The sequence below is a fragment of the Aristolochia californica genome, unplaced genomic scaffold (genome assembly GCF_029961685.1).
Source record: "Aristolochia californica isolate CCGP_79_NKW_82.1479 unplaced genomic scaffold, dmAriCali1.0.hap1 SCAF_13, whole genome shotgun sequence".
Taxonomy (NCBI): Eukaryota; Viridiplantae; Streptophyta; class Magnoliopsida; order Piperales; family Aristolochiaceae; genus Aristolochia; species Aristolochia californica.
In genome coordinates this window covers 2,967,965-2,989,878 of record NW_027181804.1, presented here as the reverse complement: position 1 = coordinate 2,989,878, position 21,914 = coordinate 2,967,965, and the positions used below count along the sequence as shown (strand labels likewise).

The following is a 21,914-nucleotide window of genomic DNA, read 5'->3' as shown; positions in this document are numbered from 1 at the left end:
ACTCAGGATCATAGCGAGATACAATTGCAGGTTAACGAATGCTGTGCAAATACCTCGACAAAAGAAGAATGGATAGATATATATTTTTTAAAGCAGTGAAACTAGAATTCATTAAGAGGGTTTAAGCGCAGAAAAATATGGATATATTTGCTATAGCTGGCCTGCAGAAGAAATTGTCTTCTTCAAGATCTACCACTTCCTACAATTAATTCTATATGATCAGTTCACATTTTGTATTGAGTCTATAAAGCTCAGGCCAAATTTGTCAAGTGAGGTTCATATAAGTACAATCTGAGTCATGATGTGAAGCCAAACTTGAGAATCCGTTCCCGTTCAATTACCTGTGGATGCGTTAAAATCAGCAATACTTGATAAAAGAAAAGAAGCCACAAAATTCTGAAAGCAATTGCAAAGAAGCATTGGAGTAAAACTTTGTACAATTTTCAACTGAAGGGCAGAGGGTGGCACTGACTTTTTAGGTCTAAATTTTGATTAGATTATGGAGAATGTATGTAGCTAAATCACTTCTATCGAACACGTTCACTGGCCAAACAGCATTTTTTTCTTTGATACACAATTTTGCCACCGTCTTTCCTGAGCTTCAGGTGTCTCAGTCATCTTCCCCAAATTTAATGCCTCCCAACAATTGTACTGTCTAGAGACATACACTAGTACCAAATCAATGTTTTAATTGGATAGAGGATGATTGAATAGGAAAGACAGGGCAAAGGATCATGAGACACTCTTTCTCCAACAAGATCTCCATCATGTCTAGATTGTCTACAGTGAGTTATGAGGACTTCAAGAGCTCACTTATACGCTAAGAGTAAAGGGTAAACTCTTGCTCCAACCATATCTGTAGCTCTTTTCCAGACGTCATGTCTGGATTGCCTATAATGAGATATCAGGACTGTCAAAGAGCTCAGTTATAAGCCAAAAATAAGGAACAAACTTGAGTAATTGGACTTCCAGTCATCTTATTGAGGGACCGGTCTCCAACATGTATCTGTAAATATAAATTTTTCCACGGATGCATTTTAGATAACCTTGAATGGTTGATGTAACCAAATTTAAGCTTAGGTCAAGCATCACAATTCTTTAGAGTAAATAAATCAAGTGAAGAAGAAACCCTTTTAATAATGGCAAGCTACGCAATAACTTCCCTGTGGCCTTGCGCCTAAAGCTTGGAATTCTCATGTCATAGAAATTCCAGACCATCAAAGCACTCCTGACACAAGTTCTTGATTGTCAGGAATAATTCAGTTGAGAGCTTCACTTTGACAGCAATGAAGTTTAAAACTTCAATTGTAGGAGGAATTTCACAAATGATGAGACTCGCTTGGCCAGCACGCTCCTCTCTACTGTTGAAGGCACTTCTGGGACCATGAGGATGACCTCATGACTTGAAAGGAGTCTGCCAGGGGCGAGCATATTCTCACCACAGATGAGAGGCGTATTCTCCCTCAATGACACTGTACAAAGGCTGCTACTCTTACTTGGAAACTCAGAGGCAAACGGTTAACTCTAGTCATTTCTTGGTGTACTTTGAGGGAGAGAATCTTGAAGCTGGACAATCTCAATCTGTGCGGCATTCAAAACCTTGATCCTGGACAATCTCATACAGTATGGCACTCAAAACTTGGAGCTTTTGTGCAAGCTTGGCAAGCACAACACTGAATCTACATATGAACTTCTCCTATATCACCTCTTCCCTTTCAAGGTTTAAGGGTTTTTTGTGTCCTAACTTGATATTAGCCTGGTTTTTTATGTTCCTTCACGGACATCATTGACCGGTGCATCTTTTCGCCATTCCCCAGACCACATGGTGTATCTTGAATTTTAGGAAAAGAGAAATACTTCACTAACTTGTTGCAATTTGAGTACATGAGCCTCTATTTATAATAGAGGAAACAAGTAGAATCCAATTACTATTAAATTACTCTTATCCCAGTTACACCCAAAGTTAAACACTAAAAGATAATTCCTAGAATAATTGAACAACTAAACATAAATAGAAGACTAACATAATAAAAACAACTTTAACTGAGACTCTTTTTAGACTCCACCATATTAATTCTGCCTTTTTGAGACTTCTTACTGTTAGAGTCATGTAAGACTCTTCTATATTTATTCTTCAATACTCTTCTTCAAGCTGGAGTTTATAATTTTAGTTTGCAATGAAAAGGATTATTGGTCTTCAATCTTCATTAGCTAAAACTATTTTATAGATGTTAAATCTTCATCATTTGTTCTCCCCCTTTCATAAATATTTTGGTCACATTAAAATTACCAAATCATGTGAAACAAAATACCTCTTTCTTGTACTTCTTCTTCTACTTCTTCCCCTCAATCTGGGGATAAAAAGAACATAGAGAACCTACTTGGAAAAACACAATATGAGAGAAGAAAATCACTCTTAGTCATACGACAAAACTGCATATACCAATAAAAAATGGTCATAGTCTGAAACACACTCCGTTCAATTTTAAAGGCGGAAAAAGATTCAACTTTAGGGCTTAACAAAGAGACTACTCACATTTTAAAGATAGTTTAAACACAAATCACCTCTTGGGTGAAGAATAAAAGACTTGACTCAAGATGGATGTTGGGCACGCTCCTATACTTTTTAGGTAGTGGGTTTAGAAATTACACTAAAGTGATAAAAATACAAGATGATAAACTGAAGAAATACTAGAGAAAAACAACTTTAACCAGAAGGAAGCGACAATGCAACACTCATACTGCCAAAGTGACTTTTTTTTAAGAAACTAGGAGAGGCTATAACAATAGAACTTAATAAATTTGACCAAGTATAACTTTTTTGGAGTGACCACAATTTTTCGAAATTGACGATGTGTAAAATACATAACCAAGTAATAAAAACGTAAAACTTGAAAACAACATCAAAATAGAAATTTTTTGCATACCTTCAATGAGCACATCATGGAGTGATTAATTCTAACCAATCCTCCATGTGTCTTGGAAGATACAAGTTGTTGAGGAGATGCAAGAGGCTAAGAGCTTCTTTTGCTTTAGAATTGTTGAAAGCTCTTCGCAAGTCTAGGGTCTGATGCGGTGCTACCATTTTCCCCATGTCTTGTCCTCATGAAGAAAAAATCATCGTAGAGAAAATGAGAGCGAAAGAGAGGAAAGTGTGTGGAGGGTGAGCAGACAATGAAGCAGACTTACAACGACAACAAGAGGCAAAGAAGGGTTTGAGCTGATGGTATAATAGGACAAAGAGAATGGCTGAAAAATTGTGGCAAGAAGAAGGAAGGAGGAGAAACCAAACTCAAAGATCAAATTGAAGAGATTTCACAATGAAAGCTTTGTTTTGAGAATAGAGGAGTTTGGGCGGGATCTCAACAAGTATGTCAAGATTTCAATCTCAAAGGGTGAGAAACACTCTTTCATCAAGATGCCTTAAAAAATTGGTCACCTATTTGTTATACAATTGCAAGCAGTGTTATAGCGCCAAGACAAAAAGGTTTGCAGCAAGAATGCCTGGATGGAGAACTCACTATTCGTGATTTCAGTTTTTCATTATCAAAGAACTGAATGCAAGAAGATTGTTTATTTAAGGAAAGCAAAGTTATTGGCCAGACTTTACGTTCCTAAAGTCACATCCAATGGCTTCAGATGGCCTAGCTTCCTTGAAATAGTGAAATCTTTCTTTTTGAAGGATTATCAACAAAAGTTGGTTGCTCCATCTTTGCTTTCAGAAGCGCAGACATCAAAACCATAAACAATGGCTCCAAGGGTTCATTGCAATATTTGGAAGAAGACCATCTATTCTGCTTCTCAATTGGATCCTGGAACACTCCTTTCTTCATCTTCACCCAATTTTTTTTTAGTGAAGGTCATTAAAGTATGTGTAAAACTGTCTTCTGGCTATGGTCAAAAGGAGTTTGGACAACAATTCTGAGCTTGGTGATGACTGATCCCAATATCAAATCTGAAGGACTTTAAGACCTTACTGTCAACATTGGACTCGAAATCCCCAATTCCATGTAAATCCATGACAGAATGTGTTCCTCTTCCCCAACTGGCCATTTGGATGCTGGCTGAAAATTTCTGGCCTTCTTGTTAAGCTGTGGTCCAACAAAGTTTTCAATACCCTAGCAACAAAATTCAACAAAGTGCTCAAACTAGATGAAGATTCTCAGTTGAGGAGGCAAAAAGACTTTTGTGTGAAATCCGGTCCTTCCATCCACAAATCCTTTGGTTGATACATGGTTGGACATATCCTTGGGGATGTCTTTAAACATTTCCGTTCAGCCATATTCAAAGGTCATTCACAATAGGCAAAGGAACCGACAAAGAAGAAGAGGACATTAACTCAGGCATGAGTCATCGTGAATTTACTCAACTCATTCTGATTGGAGGAGATTCCTCTCTTCCATCTCTGATGCATTTCATTGCTGAAACCAAGGAAGCCCATATTCAAATTTCAACTTTCAGGCAATTATCCCTGAGCAGGCGCCTGGCGAAATATCAGTTTTCTTGAACATGAGACTTCATGGACTGGTACAGTTGACCACATCGTTCCTATCACCAATCCCATTCAACGTAACGACCAATTTTGCTAATATTCTCAAGAAATTAACTCCCCTGCCACCCATATTAAGCCCAGCAATCAATTCACCAAATCCAACCATTACACCAGCAAGAACTACTCCCAGTCAACCACCTCAGCATTCCCACTATGCTCAGCATTATGGAGTAATAAAGCAACACTCTTTCACACGACCAACTCATGTTTCCTCTACATTAACCCAACAAACTTATTACCACCTACTCATTCAGACATTAATTCACACCATATTAGCGAACAACAAAACCTTGGGTTTTGAAATGGTTGAAAATGAAGCCCCTAAAGTCAACCTGGAAAAAGGGACCCCGAACTGACCCATAACCTATACCACCACAGCAGCCTCTCAGCCTTCTCTCATGCCTACACGGGAATAAACTTAACCAAAATTTAGCAAAAAAGTTACTCTGTAGCAAACAACAACTGCCAACAAATCCCCTGAGGGACAATGCTTCTGGCCCTATGCACTTCAAACCACTCTCAACTACCAGCATCTTTAATAAAACAATGGGAGAAACAGAGGCAGATAATTTCGATTCTCATCAACTTGAAGAACCAAGTCGCACTAGGCAAGGGAAGGAAATTGTCAAATGTTCCCCAAGTAAAGACCAGAAGCGGATTACCAAGCAGAAAACTTGCTCTCTACCTGAGTCAATCCAGAGTCAAAAGGAACCAGTATGATGATAAACCTGGAGGAAGATGATGGACTTGCAGAGCGCTTTCATGCTATGATGAACAAAAATGAAAAAATCTAGGAGTTACAATGAAAAGGAAGGGCAAGAAATGAATATAATCTCCTGGAATGTTCAAGGAGTTGGCAGTTCTAGAAGAAGGGTTGTAATAAGAGGCCTTCTTGAAATGAGGCAAGCTCAGGTGGTGATTCTTCAAGAAACAAAAGTGCATACCATGTCTGAATCGATGGTCTTTCAAATCGCGCAACCTGGTTGGATTGCCCCGGACATGTGGTTCTGTAGGGGCATCTTAATCGTTTAGGATAAGGCAATCTTGGAAGCTGAAGATAGTAAAAATTGAGGATTTCTCCTTGTCCATCAAATTCAAAGATAGGAAGGAGTTATTTGGTGTCTTGGAGGCGTAAAAAGCCCTAGTGACTGTAGACAACGATCTGAATTTTCGGAGGAGATGTACCAAGCTATTGATGACTGGAAGTTCCCTTGGCTTCTTGCCAGGGACTTTAGCTCTATTCGCTTTTGCAATGAGATATCACCTCTGGCTACACAGATTACTGCTTCGATTGGAGGCTTTTGTGACTTCATAGGTGCATGTGGTCTCAAAGAAAACCCCACTTCAGGTAAGTCCTTTACTTGGAGGAATATGCAATGAAATCCCGTTTTATCTAAACCTGACCACTTTCTGGGCATTGATAATTGGCTCAAATATACACCATATCTTCAGCCTTGATGTTGGAAAAGGTTGTGTCTGATCATCCGTGTATCCTTCTTGATACAAAATCAAGTTCTAGGACTCGAAAGCCATTTAGATTTAGGAATTTCTGGTTAGGAAACAAGGACTGTTGCAGATTGATGAATAATTGGTGAAAGAAGGAAGGTTAAGGGTCTGATTGGAGGAACTTTCCTGAATTTCAGGTCTCCCTCTCAACCCAGAAGGAAGCCTTGCATTTGCAAATTGAATCTATTGATCTCCTCGAAGAAGGTAAACCTCTTTCCATGTCTGAATTTTCTGATTGAATTGTTGCTCCAACTACTGTTCGAGATTGGATTAACCATGGCTTAAGTGGATACAAAGAGCTAGATATTGATGGCTGAAAGAGGGGGGTGCAAACACCTGCTTTTTTTCAATCTATTGCATCCGCTCAATGTTGATCTAACAGAATTACTTCTCTACAAATTGGAGAGGAATCAACTTTTGTTAGATCGGCCATCACTTACGAAATTCTGAGTTTCTATTTAGGACTTTACAAAAAGGAGTGTCACAATAGCTCTTTCCTTGATCAACTTCTTTTGAAGAGACTCTCCAAAGCTCAGCGAGAGGCCCTTTTCTACAAAAGAATTTGAAGCTGCAGTCACATTAATGCCTCTGGATAAGGAGCCTGGCCAGAATGGTTTCAGCGGAGAATTCTTTAGGGCAGCATGGGTATTCATGGTGGACAACATTCAAATGATGATCGATGACTTCTACAATAAGAATCACATTCCAGAATATTGGAGCTTACTTCATTTCATTACTGCCAAAGAACGTCTAATTTTCATCCCATCAGTTTGATTTCTGGTCCTTATAAGATCATCTTCCATATCCTAGCAGACAAATTAGAGACCATGATTCCTCATCTCATTAGTAAGGAGCAAAATTCTTTTATGACAGGTAGGGTCATATTAGATGCAACCATGAGAGTGCATGAGTTGATTGATTGTTTCAAGAAGGGTACCAACAAGAGGATCAAGCTAAAACTTGACTTTGAAAAGGCCTTTGATAGTTTGTTGGAAGCATGGTTTTGCATCTTGGTGGGTTGACCCATGACTCGGCTGGGACGACCCACCTTTGGAAGGATCAGATTCCACTCAGGGGTGCAGAACCGCACTGAGTACCCAACCCACTCTAGAATGTGAAAGTGGGGCAAGTTGGTGTCGAATCAGGGTGATCGCCAGGTCCCTGATCCAATCTAACATTCTGACTTGGTCACCCATATAAAACCCCAGCCGAAAAAATAATAACAGTAACACATAAGTAAATAAATCAGCAACCTAATTCGCCAGCTTGAACAAACTTACTTCAAAAGCCCAAGCGGACAAGTTGATCTGGTGTCCAACTGCTAATGGGAAGTTCACCTTTTCATCTTCTTATTAGTTATTGGCATCAAGGGACTTAGCTCCTTGTCTAACAGCCGCGGTTTTGTCTCTTTCTATGCCTCCAAAAATCAAATTCTTCATGTGGAGCACGCTACATGGAAAGGTATAACCTAGTTCGATGAGGATCTCAATTTCTTAGCTTTTCCTATTTATAGAGCAGCCTCACCGAGGAGCCAATTGACCATCTCCTCCTCCACCGCCATTTCTCGTAGCAAATTTGGAGCAACTTCTTCATTTTGTTTGAGATATCTTTATGCTTTCTGAGTTTCCTCAGTGAATTAATCGCCCTTTGTGCCGGTTTGCCTATTCTTTTACTGAGGAAAACAATGCTCAAAGCTTGCCAGACCTTCATCCCCAGGAGTACTGGAATGAGAGAAATTAGATGTGTTTCCAACATGTTTCTTCCACCTGGCCAATGGTTGCTAAGAAGATATTCTCTATTATTGTCTCTTGGGTAAGTACGTTGGATTTGTTTGAGGAAATTTAGGGTGGGTTGCTGCGAGAAAATTTGATTCTAGCTCACTTTGCTCTCACATGTTTGGCCATCCCGATGGTCGTTTGGCAGCCTCCGGATACCACCACCATCAACCCAATTTTGATGGCTCCTCCATAGGTAATCTTGGTCCTTTGGGATTTGGAGGAGTTTTTAGGAGCTCTTATGCCGATATTTTGGCTTCTTTTGCTGGTCACCTTGGCATATCAGATACCACCTTTGCCGACCTGCAAGCCCTTTGACATGGTCTCAAGATTTTTTTTCATGCTAGATTTAAGGAAATCTGCATGTGGAAGGTGATTCCAGCCAGCTAGTGCTTAGGAAGAAGGACCCTCCCTGATGCCATTGACCTTGTTTGTTTGAAATTCAAGATCTGTCTAAAAACATTATTTGTAAATGGAGCCATGTTTACAAATCAGTAAATGGCGTTGCAGATTCTCTTGCTAAAGAGGGGGTTTCTTATGTTGTATTTTGCTTTGCTTTGGGGCTTTAAAAAAATTGCACCCTTTCTCAAAAAATAAAAATAAAAAAATAATGCATACGATGAGATATATTTTCATTAGAGAAATGAAGGATAATCATAGAACAACACCACAAAGCCAGATGAGAATTAAACAAATCACATAAATGCTCAAATCAAGGTCCTTGTAATGGTCAAACTGAAATAGCAATTACAATGTCATGACTTACCTCTAAAACATGAGCACACCAGAAATGTCTGACGAACAACACCAAGAAAGCTTTCCATCTTTCAGGTTGCAATCAAAACTGCTTTCTCTTGTTCCTGAATATCCTATCCCTTTTCACGTAAATGTAAAATAAACAAAGCAAAAGAAAGCCAGTTATAGAAGCTGTAACCCAGGGAAATGGAGGGTCCTTGAAACACACAAGTGAAGCCTCTAATTCCTGAGAAGCCTGGTAAACAAGTGTGTGGATGGCAAAAAGATCATGATCAGAAGACTTCAGGAAGAAAAGAGCCATATGATAATCCAGATGGGACAGAGCTGAGATTGTCTTCTCCAACTTATATTTGAACAAGTTCCATCTCTGCACAAACTCCACGTGTCTATTTTTGTTAAGAAGTCTCCTGTCTCCACCATGCCCTGCCATTGATTCTAGCGCATCAATTGCACTTGCAATAGTGTAGTTCAAAGAGGTCAATATAAGATTTCTTCGAGCAGCATCCTTTTGAATAAAGGACAAAGAAGAAGTTTCGGAAAATGGCCCAAAGGGGGTCTGCCCTACACTCCATGTGTAATCAACCAGAGTGCTATTGTGACTTGGACTCCAAATCAAATGTGTTGGTGAGACACCCCACATACTCTGAAGAATTGAACCCACAAGGGGTCTCTCCAGCTCACGAGCTTGAGTAATTACATGACGACCATTACAACTATAGTCACTCACAGTTTGGGAGCTTCTTGTTCTAACAGCAATAACCATATCTTTAAAAGCTACAGCTTGGTGATAACGATCCAGTAATAAAAGCCTGTCACTGTCCAAATCAAACACATAAACTGGGATAACTCTACCAAATTCTTCTTCTTCAATCCCAACTGACCTCCTCAACTCGTCAGTAGAGTCTGATAGTATCTGATGCAACCGTTTCGAGTCCAAGTACTCACTAACAATCAAAGTGTAGTTCGTGAACAAAAATCTCGAGGTGTAAGAGTTGGTAGAACGTGATACAGCAAATGAACAAATTGGACAGTCCGAAATGCGTGTCGCATACTTCTTAAACTTCAAAGACTGCTCTCCCAACAACAATCCGTCCTTTTTAACCTCTTTAGTGAATGTTTCTTCAATGGCTCTCCAATCCAAGCCTTGCGAATCAATGTTATCGGACCCATAAATATGGATAAATTCCACTATAAGGAGGTTCTCAAAGGTAACAGGAATTCTCAAGGAAGGGACAACAAGGACCTGATAGGCGCTCCAGACCAAAGAAGCTAAATCCGCCACATACGCTTTGTTCGATTTCGGGCGGCCGTGCAAAGCCGTAAGAGGATGGAATTCGCCTCGGGGAAGGACGCCATCACCCGACAATGCTGGGCCGTAGTCGACAGGCCCGGCAGCCAGGTCGATCCAAAGATACCGATCTTCTCCTGTGTATAGAGTACCCAAACACTTGGTGTATGCCATGGACGAGTCACCGGGGGAGTACGCATAAGCATAGGGTTTGGATTCAGAATCTGGATTTGAGTTGAGCAGGTAGAGGTGGGTTCCCGGAGTGGTAGCGTGGTGTTTATGAAAGTCCTTCTTAACCAGGGTGTCGACAAGGGAAAAGGGTACGGACTGCAGCATGGAGCGGAAGCTTGAGGGCGCGTTACTCAGGTGAGTGCGGATGGCGTCGGTAATTTCGGTAGCTAGGGATAAAGTGGAGCTATCGACGTCGAGGTGGAGGGTATGCTTGAGGGCGAGATGGTGAGGGTCAGCGCCGATGACATGGAACCGGTCGGAGAAGACGGCGGCGGAGCGGAAGGAGAAGAGAAGGGAAACAGTGGAGGAGGGAAAGGGGCCGACGAGATGGACGTGGAGAGGAACGGAAATTGTAAGGGAGAGAAGATAGGAGTTGAGATCGGAGAGGTGGGAGAAAGAGGAGACTGAGAGGGGCCTCTTGAGGGACGCCGGCAGTAAGACGAAAGTGTCATTGCTGGCTTCTCGGTCCACGCGGGACTGGTGGGCAAGGAAGGTATCGAGGCCGACTATGGGAGGAGAAGCGCCGGCGCCGGCGGCAGCAAAGCAAATAATGAGCAAGGCCCACATAAAGGAGGAGCGGATGCTAGAAGGGAGCATTTCGATTCTCTGCGGCCCTTTCATCGCCGGCATGGAGGCTTGAGGAGCATAAACGGACATCGAGAGCGATTTTTAGTCTGCGATCATCATCTCAATTGTTTGAGAGCAATGAGCTCCTATCGAGCTATCTGACTGCAAGGTCTGCCGAGGGCAGGCCTGTTTTCTCACAAGCTCCGATCGGATACAAACGGGTAATTGGATACGGCTTCAGTTATCGGTTCCATTATGGTCCGACAGAAATAGGAGAATTAACTAAGAAGTGGGAAGGTTTATTATGTAATAAGTGACATAATGACTTTTAATTATTTTCCATAATTTTTTTTAATAATGAGGGCTGGATTTATGAATTCATGTCTTCTTCTTCAATACATCAAAGCCGAAACTTGTTATGGGATCGGAAACTCGATTCAGAAATTGAAAAAAACTTTTCCTTTTTGGAAGCGCCTCCAATGGTCGTCACAGTGAAGCCTACTGCTGCTTCCGTCTTCTCTCCATTCGTTTTCTCTAAGTCTCCAACTTCCCTTCAGAGCTAGCGTCATGGACTTAAAAAGGCGAGTAAACTCATGCCTCCACAGCTATTTCTTTCGACAATACATGCGCTTCAGCCCGAGACGACCATCGGCTTCTGCAATATCCAATAGCCTCTTCAAGCATCCGATCACGTTCCTCATAACTCATCGCGCTGTAGTAACCATCCCCGGGCGAAGACTGCACAGGATGCAGTGACTTGCACTTCATGGACCTGTATACGGAACCAGTCCCGGTCGTGCTACAAACTGTTCCTTCATGTACAGTCACGCAGCACATCTTACACGCCCTGAAACTCTTCTTTACGGATTTCCAGCACCTTCTGATGAAAGGCTTCTCCCGGGTGTTGCCGGAAACCGCGTACGTCTTGTGAAAAGGGAACTGGTTCGGGGTGACGATGGTCTCCCTTCCGAGCTCCAGCACCCAGCAGTCGACTGCAGCATCATAATGCGTTATGTACCCCATTGGAGGCGGTTCCTTTGATCAGTACTCTAGATTCGTTTCTAGTAAGAAAGACGAATTGGTGGATGTAGTGGGGAGGCGCTGGAGTACTGAGACGGGTTTTAGAATTTTCTGGGCTGTTTTGCGAGAAAAGACAGGGCCAGAGATGATATAGGAGATAGATTCCGCTTCCGTGCAATCAGAAAGAAGTAATGGTTTTTTGTTGATGATAAGCTTGTATCTCGGAAGATCTATTGATAACATATATGTTGAATTTATAGAAAATAGAAATAGAATGTAATTAGACTACATACTCATCCTAAACAGAAGATTAGCATAATTAAAACATCTTTAAATTTAAATTCTTCCGTCAGACCTGCTTCTATAATAATTTTGGATTTGTAAGACTTCTTATTGTGTAAAACTCATCATGCCATCATTGTATAAGCCTGAGACCTTCTCCTCTATAAACCTTGAGCCCATCTTCCAAATATCTTGGATGTGTGGGCTTTCTTTGGTCTTATAAGATTGGGCCCATCTTCCAACACATTTGGATATATAGGTCTTCTTTGGTCATGTGGGTTTGGGCCAACTTCCAACACTCCCCCTCAAGCTAGAGGTGAGAGAACATCATAAACTCTCAGCTTGTTATAAATGGTGTATAAAATTTTCTCGTATAAAATGGCAGTCCTCCATATCTTCCGACAGTCCCCCTCACACTGACAAAAGATAAGTGAGAGTAAAATCACTCCATGAGAGTAAAGCTAAGTGACATTGCTCCATACTTCAATCATAACCCATGTTGGATGTAGGACACACTCCTATCTTCTATAGGTAGTGGGACTATACACAATGCTCAGAAGTGTAATAAAACTTCTCCATCACAGTGTCTAAACCCTAGACATCGACTCTCAAGTGGTAGGAGTAATAAATGTCAATTAAGGAGGGTAACAGATAATTACTCAGAAGATAATATTATGGGGCCACCTTGGCTTTCGTCATCCATCAGAACAACCAATGCTAATAAAAATCAGCAATTGAGAAGTCTTACTTCAATAATAATGTCTCAAAAAGTTACGCAAAAAATTTGACTTAAATTCAGATTTTTCAATGCAATAGGATACCAACATGACCTTTGATTCTTTCAATGCGAATATATCCTTAAATACAGATCAAATTGATATTAAAATTTTTCCTTATGAAAATAGACTTAAATACCTTTCATCCACATATAACTTCTCTTCATAAAATATACTTCTATTGAAATATATAATCTGATAGATTTCGGTCAATGTAATTTGGCTCAACTAAGTACTCTTTCTCCTTTTGCCAACATAACCATTGACTCTTCCAAGATCAATATCTCCATATAAAAAACTCATATCTAGAATTGGTTGAGTAGGTAAGAAAATAGACTTATAAATCTTTCTTTTGATTTATAATTCTCCATATAAAGTCTCGTTCTTGATAACATTAAATAGCTCGAAAGTTGAAGCTTTTTGCTCCTACTCGAACCTCTTTTGCAATCTTACCTTTGCTACTTCAAATATCGATTTCTCTTTGTAGATAACTCTGATTGCAAAACAAAGTTATTTTTTCCTGGAAATTAGACTCGAATATCTTTTCGTCAATATATAATATGTAATATGAAAAGCTGAGTATAAAGGTGAAAACGCAAAGCAAACAACAGGTGTAGAGACTTAAAAGAGAGAAAAAAAAGATAAATACAAACCTAAACTGCTAGAGATAATAAATCAGAAAAGCATCACATTATCTATGTGGGTTGATCGAGTCAACTCACAGAACCTGCTCTGATACCATGTTGAATTTATGGAAAAGAAAAATACTTATTGACTTGATGTAATAAAAATATATGAACCCCCTATTTATAATAGAGGAAAGTAGTAAAGTCCAACTAAAATTAAACTACTTTTGCCCCAGTTACACCCAAACTCCAATACTTAAAGATAAGTCCTCGAATAATTAAATAACTCATCATAAATAGAAGACTAGCATAACTAAAACTGTAAGACCTGCTTCCATAATAATTTTGACTTTGTAAGACTTCTTATTGTGTAGGATTCATCATGCCATCATTGTATGGGCCTGGGGTCTTCTCCTTAGTTTATGAGCCTTGAACCCATCTTCCACATCTCTTGGATGTGTGGTCCTTAGTCTTATGGGATTGAGCCCATCTTCCAACACACTTGGATATGTAGAACATAAACATCCACAAAAGATCCATTGAAGATAGACATCTTCATTGATTCAATTTGTTTTTAATATGTGTATAAATATGTAATCAGTGTACATAATAAATATCACCTGAATATACAAAATTTAACATGGTATTAGAGTGTACCCGATCCTGAAATCATCGATAAATAGGTTCCAGAACTTTTTTTTAAAAAATCCTCTATTTCCAACTGGCAAGGTTTGTCCTGGCGTCTCCATCGCAACACGCCATTATACCTTCTGGCCTCCCAACACCAAACATCATCGCAAGGCTCAGTAACAGCTCTTGTCGTAGAGCCGATCAGTTGGAGCGCCTCCGGTGTAGCATAATCTCTATCGCATCACTGCCTTCGTCGTAACCCTCGCAGCCCCCCCTTTCCCAGTCGGATCGCCTCCCCCCCCCAGGGCCAGCTCTGTCACAACGCTGTGAAGAAGAAGACGCACTACTGCCTATTTTTCCCAAGTTAGTAAAAATTAAACCAACACTAGTTCTGCCCGAGTTCAACCAAGTTAATTCAGGTCAACTCGATTTAAAAAAAAGGGATATTGCAAGCATGACTAACCTTGCTAATTCCAATTATCTATTGTATCTTCACCATTCAGATCAGCCCGAGTTGGTTCTTGTACCACAACTCCTCCCTGAGGAGAATTATAGTATATGGAGTCATTCCATGACTATGGCCTTAATCGAAAAAAACAAATATGGTTTTGTTGATGGATCACTGAAACGCCAAGACAAGATGCAGAAGATGAATTGCAACAGTGGAATCGTTGTGACAACCTTGTCAAAACATAGTTATTGAGTTCAATTTCCAAGGATATTGCAACATACGTGTTCTATTGTGAAAGAGCACAAGCAATGTGGAATAAACTGTGTGAATGCTTTTCTTAGGTAAACAACGTTCAATTATTTTACATTGAGAATGAAATACACGACTGTGTACAACTTAATATATTTGTTAGCTCCTATTGCACCAAACTCAAAGGATTGTGGAGATACTCTTTGTCCTATTTCACACTGTCATTGTGGAACTATGAAAGAGGAACTATCCTATCGAGAAACACAGAAAATCATCAAGTTTCTCATGGGATTAAGTGAATCTTTTACTACAGTTCATGGGCAGATATTGACAATGGACCCTTTGCGTAAGATTGACAAGTTTTATTCCTTTGTGCTCAAGCATGAACGACAAAAAGAAGGCTCTGATACCATGTTAAGTTAGGTCCAAGGCCTATCGCCAAATGATTAGCCACTTAGGAAACCTTTTTTGCCAACTAATAAACTCAAGATATTTGATCTCACTAATCCATCTGAGACTATTCCTTAACAGTTTCTATTTTCTGTGAGTCCAAATTCTAATTCAAGACTAGTGATGGGATTGAATTGAATCACCAATAATTTCTGCTAGTTAACAGGTGTTGCAGTGATCGTTGCTCTTTGTTGAAGTTAAGGTATAACAAGGAAAACCTCCTACAGGTCTCCTAAAGCTTTGAATAATTCTTTCTACTAGGTTTTTGTTTCTAATAGACAACTAACAAAGCTTGAAATTTTGTTTAAGAATAGATTTATTTATATTAGAATTCTCACGCATTAGGACTCTAGAATATTTGATCCCTTTTGGTAGAGATTCTAAAGAAAACAGAGTTGTACCAAGAGATGGTGAAGAGTTGCTTTAATTGTGGAGTCAAAAAGAGAATCTAAGAAAATATTATAAAATAATAAAAATTACACTCATATCGGAAATCCTTAATGAACTGCCCTTTAATTGATATTGATCTTTACTTTGGGTTCTTCAAAACGCGAGTTAGTTCACCCTAAAAAGTTTAGAGCAAGACTTTGGTTGAATTGAAAAAAAAAATACTTATTAAATGCATCAGTGGCAGATTGTGCTCTAATATGTTGAAGATTGGATCGCAATTTAGATGAATATAGTCGATAAAATTAAATTTCAAAATGTACATTATTGGAAGTCTCTGATTTCTTAATTTTCGTTGAGGCAATTGAGATGGGGGAGGAAAACAATCATCGGGGAGGGAGAGGGATTGGAGAGAAGAAGTGGTGACTGGTGACTGTTAAAAGACGTGAAGATTGCCAAAGATACTTTAGAAGAAGGTGAGAGAGAGCAGGGTGATGTTGGCCATGCGGGCCAACGACAGATCACAGGTTGTTCAGGCTTTTGTGTTGAAAGGACATCTTAGAAGCTAAACCCCTGGCTTTAGTTTCTTTGTTGTATCTTCAAAAGACCCAATACTTCTCTCTCTCTCCTGGTCATTTGCTCTTTATATATTTGTAAAGTCACCTCTTCCTTTAAAAAAATTATATTCTTGAATAGACATAGTCCTGCTCTCTCTCTCTCTCTCTCCCTTAGGATTATCCTTTATGTTGTTCAGTTCAATGCAAAGATGTGGTTCAGTTCAACATATTATATGGTGTCAGAGTAAATTGATTAATCCTCGCATTTGCCTTCTTCCATTTTTTTGTTCAAAATACTCTATGTCCGTCACTCCATATTTGCAACGTCATCTCCACTGGAAACTCTCACCGGCCAAGCTTCCGTGTGCCTCCAACAATTCAAGTTGAGCCACTGGAAGTGATGGATTACATCACTGCCATCTCTTCCTCTTTCCTTTCTCCTCTGCTCATGTGATGCCTTTGATCCATGTTGCATTGGCGATCTTGTCACACCCAAAATTGATCGCTCTGTCTTCAACAAAGATTGGCAAAAGCCACAAGCAGACCTACTCGCATCTCCATCTCGCCCCTCATCTGTCTGACTCTTCTATCGTTGGCCAAAGTCGTTGTCGCCATCAGTTCCAACTCACTGCAAATCTCTCTCCAAATTCAAGCATCTTCCTCTTGGCTCAAATTCATCCTTAACGGGTATGATCTCATTGGGTACATTAATGGTTCTAAACCTTGTCCACCGAAAACTCTCACTAAAAATCTCTCCCCAAATTCAAGTCTCTCCCACTTGGCTCAAATTCGTCTTGATTGGGTATGATAAGGGATTATCTTTCCTTCTGTTTAGGGGATAAATTTTTTATCTTCCCTTCTTTTTAGGAGATAATTTTTTTATCTTCCCTTAGGTTTAGGAGATAAGATCTCCGTGATTGTATTTATCCTTTCTATTATATTTTTTATATAAATATCACTCTTCAATCAATGCAAATATGTGGTCCAGTTCAATATTTCATACCCAACAAATTTAATTTATCATTTTAACAAGAATATGTATTCCAGGCTTCCTATTTCCTATATCTTAAGTATTATTTCATCTTCATAATTCCTAAAAAAAAAGTTCATGCACTTTTATTGTTTCTCAAGTACTTACTTGGTCCCTAATCGCTCACTTTTAATATCAATATATTGCATTTCAATCTAAAAAAGGTAAGGAATAGTTGGATTATTCACCCGTGAAGCAATAGAGATTGAAGCATACTACCTTGGATGCTTATAACAATATGGCACGATATGGTAAGTTTGAAGCACTTATTGCGTAAAGGGGCATGTGCGATTCAACAACAACAAGTGCCCGCCTATTATGTAAAGGGATTTACATGCTAGTATTATTTGTTTGTATTTATCGTCTATTCATGTAACTTATCACTGTTTGCATTGAAGATTGTCATCTTAAAGTGGTTACATTTTTCTTGTGGATTCCTGGTTATGTCATGTAATTGAAAACTAAAGAGAATTGTTTTTGTTTTGTTGGATTAGTGGGTTCTCCATTATGCCATTGGGTGAACGTCAAAACACTTAGGGGGGTTAGTCAACAAACTAGAAATTTGACCTTCATCTTCATCTCATGCATCTATATGATCTTCATCTTCGAAATGGGTGTTAGTGTGGACAAGTTCATGTCCACTGGAAAAAAATTTCCAGTGTTAGTGCCCCCAAATGAGGAAAACATAGAAAATAAGAGAATTAGTAACTTGTAAATAGGAAAATGAATATAATACATTTAACTTATTAATTTATTGATAATATATGGTGTTCTTTAACATAAAAAAGTCATGATTAAACAGGAAAAATCTATCAAATACTAACTTTAACACACTATATATTTTTACACATTATTAATTAAAAATATTTTTCCATTAAATATAAAATCATTGATTTTATTAATTATAAAAACGAGTTAATTAAACCAATTGCTTGAGTTAACAATAATTTAATTACCACCATTAAATCACTAATACAATAGAGTAAATGGGGAAATCAAACGAAATCAGAAGGTATTTTGGGGGAAAGGAGAATGGCGAGAGAGAGAGAGAGAAGGGAGTGGGAGGCTAAAAGGGAGAAGAGAGGGAGAAGAGAGAGAAGAAAGGGAGGTTGAGAGGGATAAGAGAAGGAGAAGCCAGAGAGAAAAACGAAGAGCGAGTCTGGGAGGAGAGGGAGGCATGGAGACGAGAGAGGGGGTGCGAGAGAGAGGGCGAGTCCGAGAGAAGACCGAGAGACGGAGGCCGGAGACGAAAGGGAGCAGAGACGAAGACCGGAGAGGAGAGTTCGAGAGTAGAGAGGGAGCAAGATGATGGGGGCGCAAGGAGACGAGAGGGGAAAAAAAAGGGGTGCAGGAGAGAGGGAAGAAAAAATGAAAATGAGGATGCGCGAGAGAGGGGGGTGCGAGGAGAGAGAGGGAAAAAAAAAGGTCGCTGGTTCGAACCCTCGCGCGTCCTTCATCTGGAAAAATGGCAAAAAGGGTTGGAAACCACTTGAATTTTTTTATAACGTGGAGATGATGTCCCCCTTCATCTCCAACATCCAAATGAAATGTCATCTACGCTCCACTAACGACGTAAACTGATGAACGACATAATGCGGCCAAGTTGATTAAAATATTCACTTAGCTATTTTGTTGTAAATTAATCACTCATTGTTCCTCTCCTCTGCTTCTCTTTTACAAGTTTTTTTCTACTCTTTTTCTTTGGAGGGTTAGTGCATTTTGAATGTGTTGTGAAAAGTGAAAGTGAATAACCTTAACGAGAGGGAGTGGTGAGGGAGCAAGGCAAGAGGGTACACGAGAGAGAGCAACGAGTAAAAGTAAAATCAATGAGGTAAAGGGAAGGAAGAATGAGAGCAAGTGAAATACCCAAGTAATTCACTTTCACACCAAGGGGGGACTAGTGTGCATAATGGAAAATAGAGTGGAAAATATTTTTTTATGTTAGAGTATAGTCAAAAGTATAGTATGAAAGTACATAAGAAATTCATTAATAAAATATTATAATAGATTTAACTTTTATAAGATAGTTTTTATTTATTTTTTTATTAATAAGTTAAGATAGATTTTAACTTGTTATAATTAATAAATAATAAAAAATAAATTAACTTTATTTAATTAATTAAATATATAAAAATATTATAATAGATTTAAGTTTATAAGATAGTTTCATTTAACTAAAATAAAATATACTTTAAATTTTAAAAACTAATAAATAATTAAAATAAAATAAGATAATTTATTTAATTAAATATATAAAAAAAGATTAAACAAATCCTTACTTTTATAATATCCAAAATTCAATCAATTATTACTTTTAAAATAACTAAGTTCTCACTCTTAAAATAGTCATTAAATATAATATAAAAATAAGGAATTTATATAAATAAAAGGGAATTTTATTATATAATATTAATTTAATAGATTTAAATTTTATTTTAGATAGTTATATTTGACTAAACTAAAATAAATTTTAATTTGTTTTATTTTTTTTAAAAATATAATTTATTAAATTAAATATATAAAAATAAAATGATTAAATAAATAGTTACTAATATAATATTCAAATATTTAATTTTTTAATATCTAAATTCTCACTCTTAAATTAAAAATCAAATATAATATTAAAATAATGATTTAATATAAATACAAATTAGGGTATTTTATTATATAAAATTAGTATGATTTAATTAATTTTTACAAGATAATTTAATTTAACTATTCAGTTAATATACTAAGATAAGTTTTAACTTGTTTAAATTAATAAATATTTAAAAAATTAAATATAATTTTATTAATTTAATTAGATATATACATTAAAATATTAATTTATAATATCTAAATACAATAGTGAGCGGGCAAAATAAAACAAAAAAGTGAGTGAAAGTGAATTTATTAGCCTTTGGGAGATTTTACTCTTTATCCACTTACAATAGAGGCTAATAAGTTTTGGGTTATTTTTACTTTCACCTTAATAGTTTACTACAAAGGGCCTACTAGTAAATTACTTCTGGTTTCGAACCTAAAGTTGTATTTAATACATTTAGGTCCCACGAGTGTACTAGGTCATGTCAATCACCTACCCACCATAACCTAGAACGTTCTGGACCATTCCTTTAAAAATCTGATGTATCCAAAGGCCACGTCTCCGTCTGCCAATTATGGCGACACCGAACTCCACGTGACTACAATTCTGTGGCCTCCACGAATATACTCGACGTGGCATTGTCACCAACCTCAAATCCTTGACCTTCTCGACTCGACGAAGAAGAAGAAGACGCAGGCAACGGAACTTTTATCGTGGCTCTTTTACAGACCTCAGCATCATCATCTGTCCCTACTCCCTCCCAGCTCTATAAATACACTTCCCGCCTCCCAGTTTTCTAAAACGAAAGAAAGGCAAGACTGCTATACTTAGCTTTCTCGTCTGCTATCAGTTGTACGTTACGCGCTGTTTGGAAATCAGAATTTGCATTAGTTTTCTTTTTTGTTTCTTAGAAGAGTTTTATTTACAGCAATGGCGGCTGCATCAATGGCCCTCCATTCTCTTGTGGCGAACTCCGTTGTGTCGAATGGTCGAGCTCAGTTTCTGCCTCATGGGAAGAGACCTGGTCGATTGGTCGTGAGATGTCAGGGAGAGGTTAGCCGCATTTTCAACATTGATGATTCTTCCATGGGTGGTGAATCCTTTTCTTCCGTTTAAGCATTCTAATCTCTTATACTAATGTCTTTTTCCTTTTTTCAACGGTGCAGGAGCAGAAGCAGTCTTCTACACCTGAGCAGCAGCCAACCCCAGTGTCGAGTTCCCCTCTTTCCCCACCTACCCCACCCCGTGTTCCCAAGGTGAGCACATCATTTTCCGACGTGCTGGCGTTCAGCGGCCCTGCGCCTGAGAGGATCAACGGGAGGCTGGCAATGATCGGATTCGTCGCGGCATTGGGTTCTGAACTTGCCAGTGGTGATCCCGTGTTGACCCAGATAACCAACGGAGGTTTGCCGTGGTTCGTCGGAGCCACCGCGGTACTGTCCCTTGCATCGTTGATTCCCCTGTTCAAAGGGGTCAGCGTTCAGTCGAAATCGGAAGGGCTGATGAACTCCGACGCCGAGTTGTGGAACGGGCGATTCGCCATGCTGGGAATTGTGGCGTTGGTCTTCACCGAGTATCTCAAGGGGGGCGCACTAGTGTAAATTTCTTGAAGCGTCTGCAAACTTTTAAAATCAATAGTTTGATCGAAGATGTCTTGTATCCATGGGCATACGAAAGCTGTGAGACTGTTTTCAGTCATTGTACGAAATTAATTTACAGGAAGTGCTTTGCTCTGCATCTCTGTGCAAAAAGATAAAACCCTCAACCCTAAAAAGATGCTATAAATCAATGAGGACGAGAAAGGAGTTGAACAATCGGTAGAAAAGCTGAAAGTTTAAATTGTGGCGTCGCCCGGACTCGAACCGGAGACCTTCAGTGTGTTAGACTGACGTGATAACCAACTACACCACGACACCTTCGCTTACACCTAAGTACGTAAAGTATACACCTTTTGGAGTTCATAAAAGGAGAGAATGAATAAGAAAAAATATCTTCATGGAAATTGGAAAGAGAGGAAAAATTATTTAAAATAATTATTATTATAGTAACATGGCAGGCCGCGTATGCTGCCATCTCACGTGTGAAGCTCAACTCACCCGTGGTCAGGTCATCTCCTAATCTAACTGTTGTATTTGACTACAGTCCAAGGAACATAGATCGGACGGTGAGGACTGAATCTTAGCGTCGGTCTAGTGAT

The 21,914-nt window shown here is 38.9% G+C and overlaps 2 protein-coding genes and 1 non-coding gene across 3 annotated transcripts; 1 reads left to right on the top strand and 2 right to left on the bottom strand.

The window, feature by feature from the left end:
- Positions 1–56: 56 nt before the first annotated feature.
- Positions 57–10,813, bottom strand: LOC137948957 (uncharacterized). Its single transcript, XM_068795189.1, has 2 exons — positions 8,600–10,813; positions 57–341 (listed from the first exon to the last, which is right to left on the bottom strand). The coding sequence occupies exon 1, from the start codon at positions 10,763–10,765 to the stop codon at positions 8,672–8,674; it is 2,094 nt and encodes a 697-aa protein (XP_068651290.1). The 5' UTR covers positions 10,766–10,813; the 3' UTR covers positions 57–341; positions 8,600–8,671.
- A 9,693-nt stretch (positions 10,814–20,506) lies between these two features.
- On the top strand, positions 20,507–21,454 carry LOC137948830 (early light-induced protein 1, chloroplastic). The gene is made up of 2 exons (XM_068795009.1): positions 20,507–20,770; positions 20,884–21,454. The coding sequence occupies exons 1-2, from the start codon at positions 20,648–20,650 to the stop codon at positions 21,316–21,318; spliced, it is 558 nt and encodes a 185-aa protein (XP_068651110.1). The 5' UTR covers positions 20,507–20,647; the 3' UTR covers positions 21,319–21,454.
- Positions 21,455–21,559: 105 nt separating this feature from the next.
- Positions 21,560–21,633, bottom strand: TRNAV-AAC (transfer RNA valine (anticodon AAC)). The gene has a single exon. It is a non-coding gene; the product is annotated as a tRNA-Val (tRNA).
- Between the last annotated feature and the right edge of the window lie 281 nt (positions 21,634–21,914).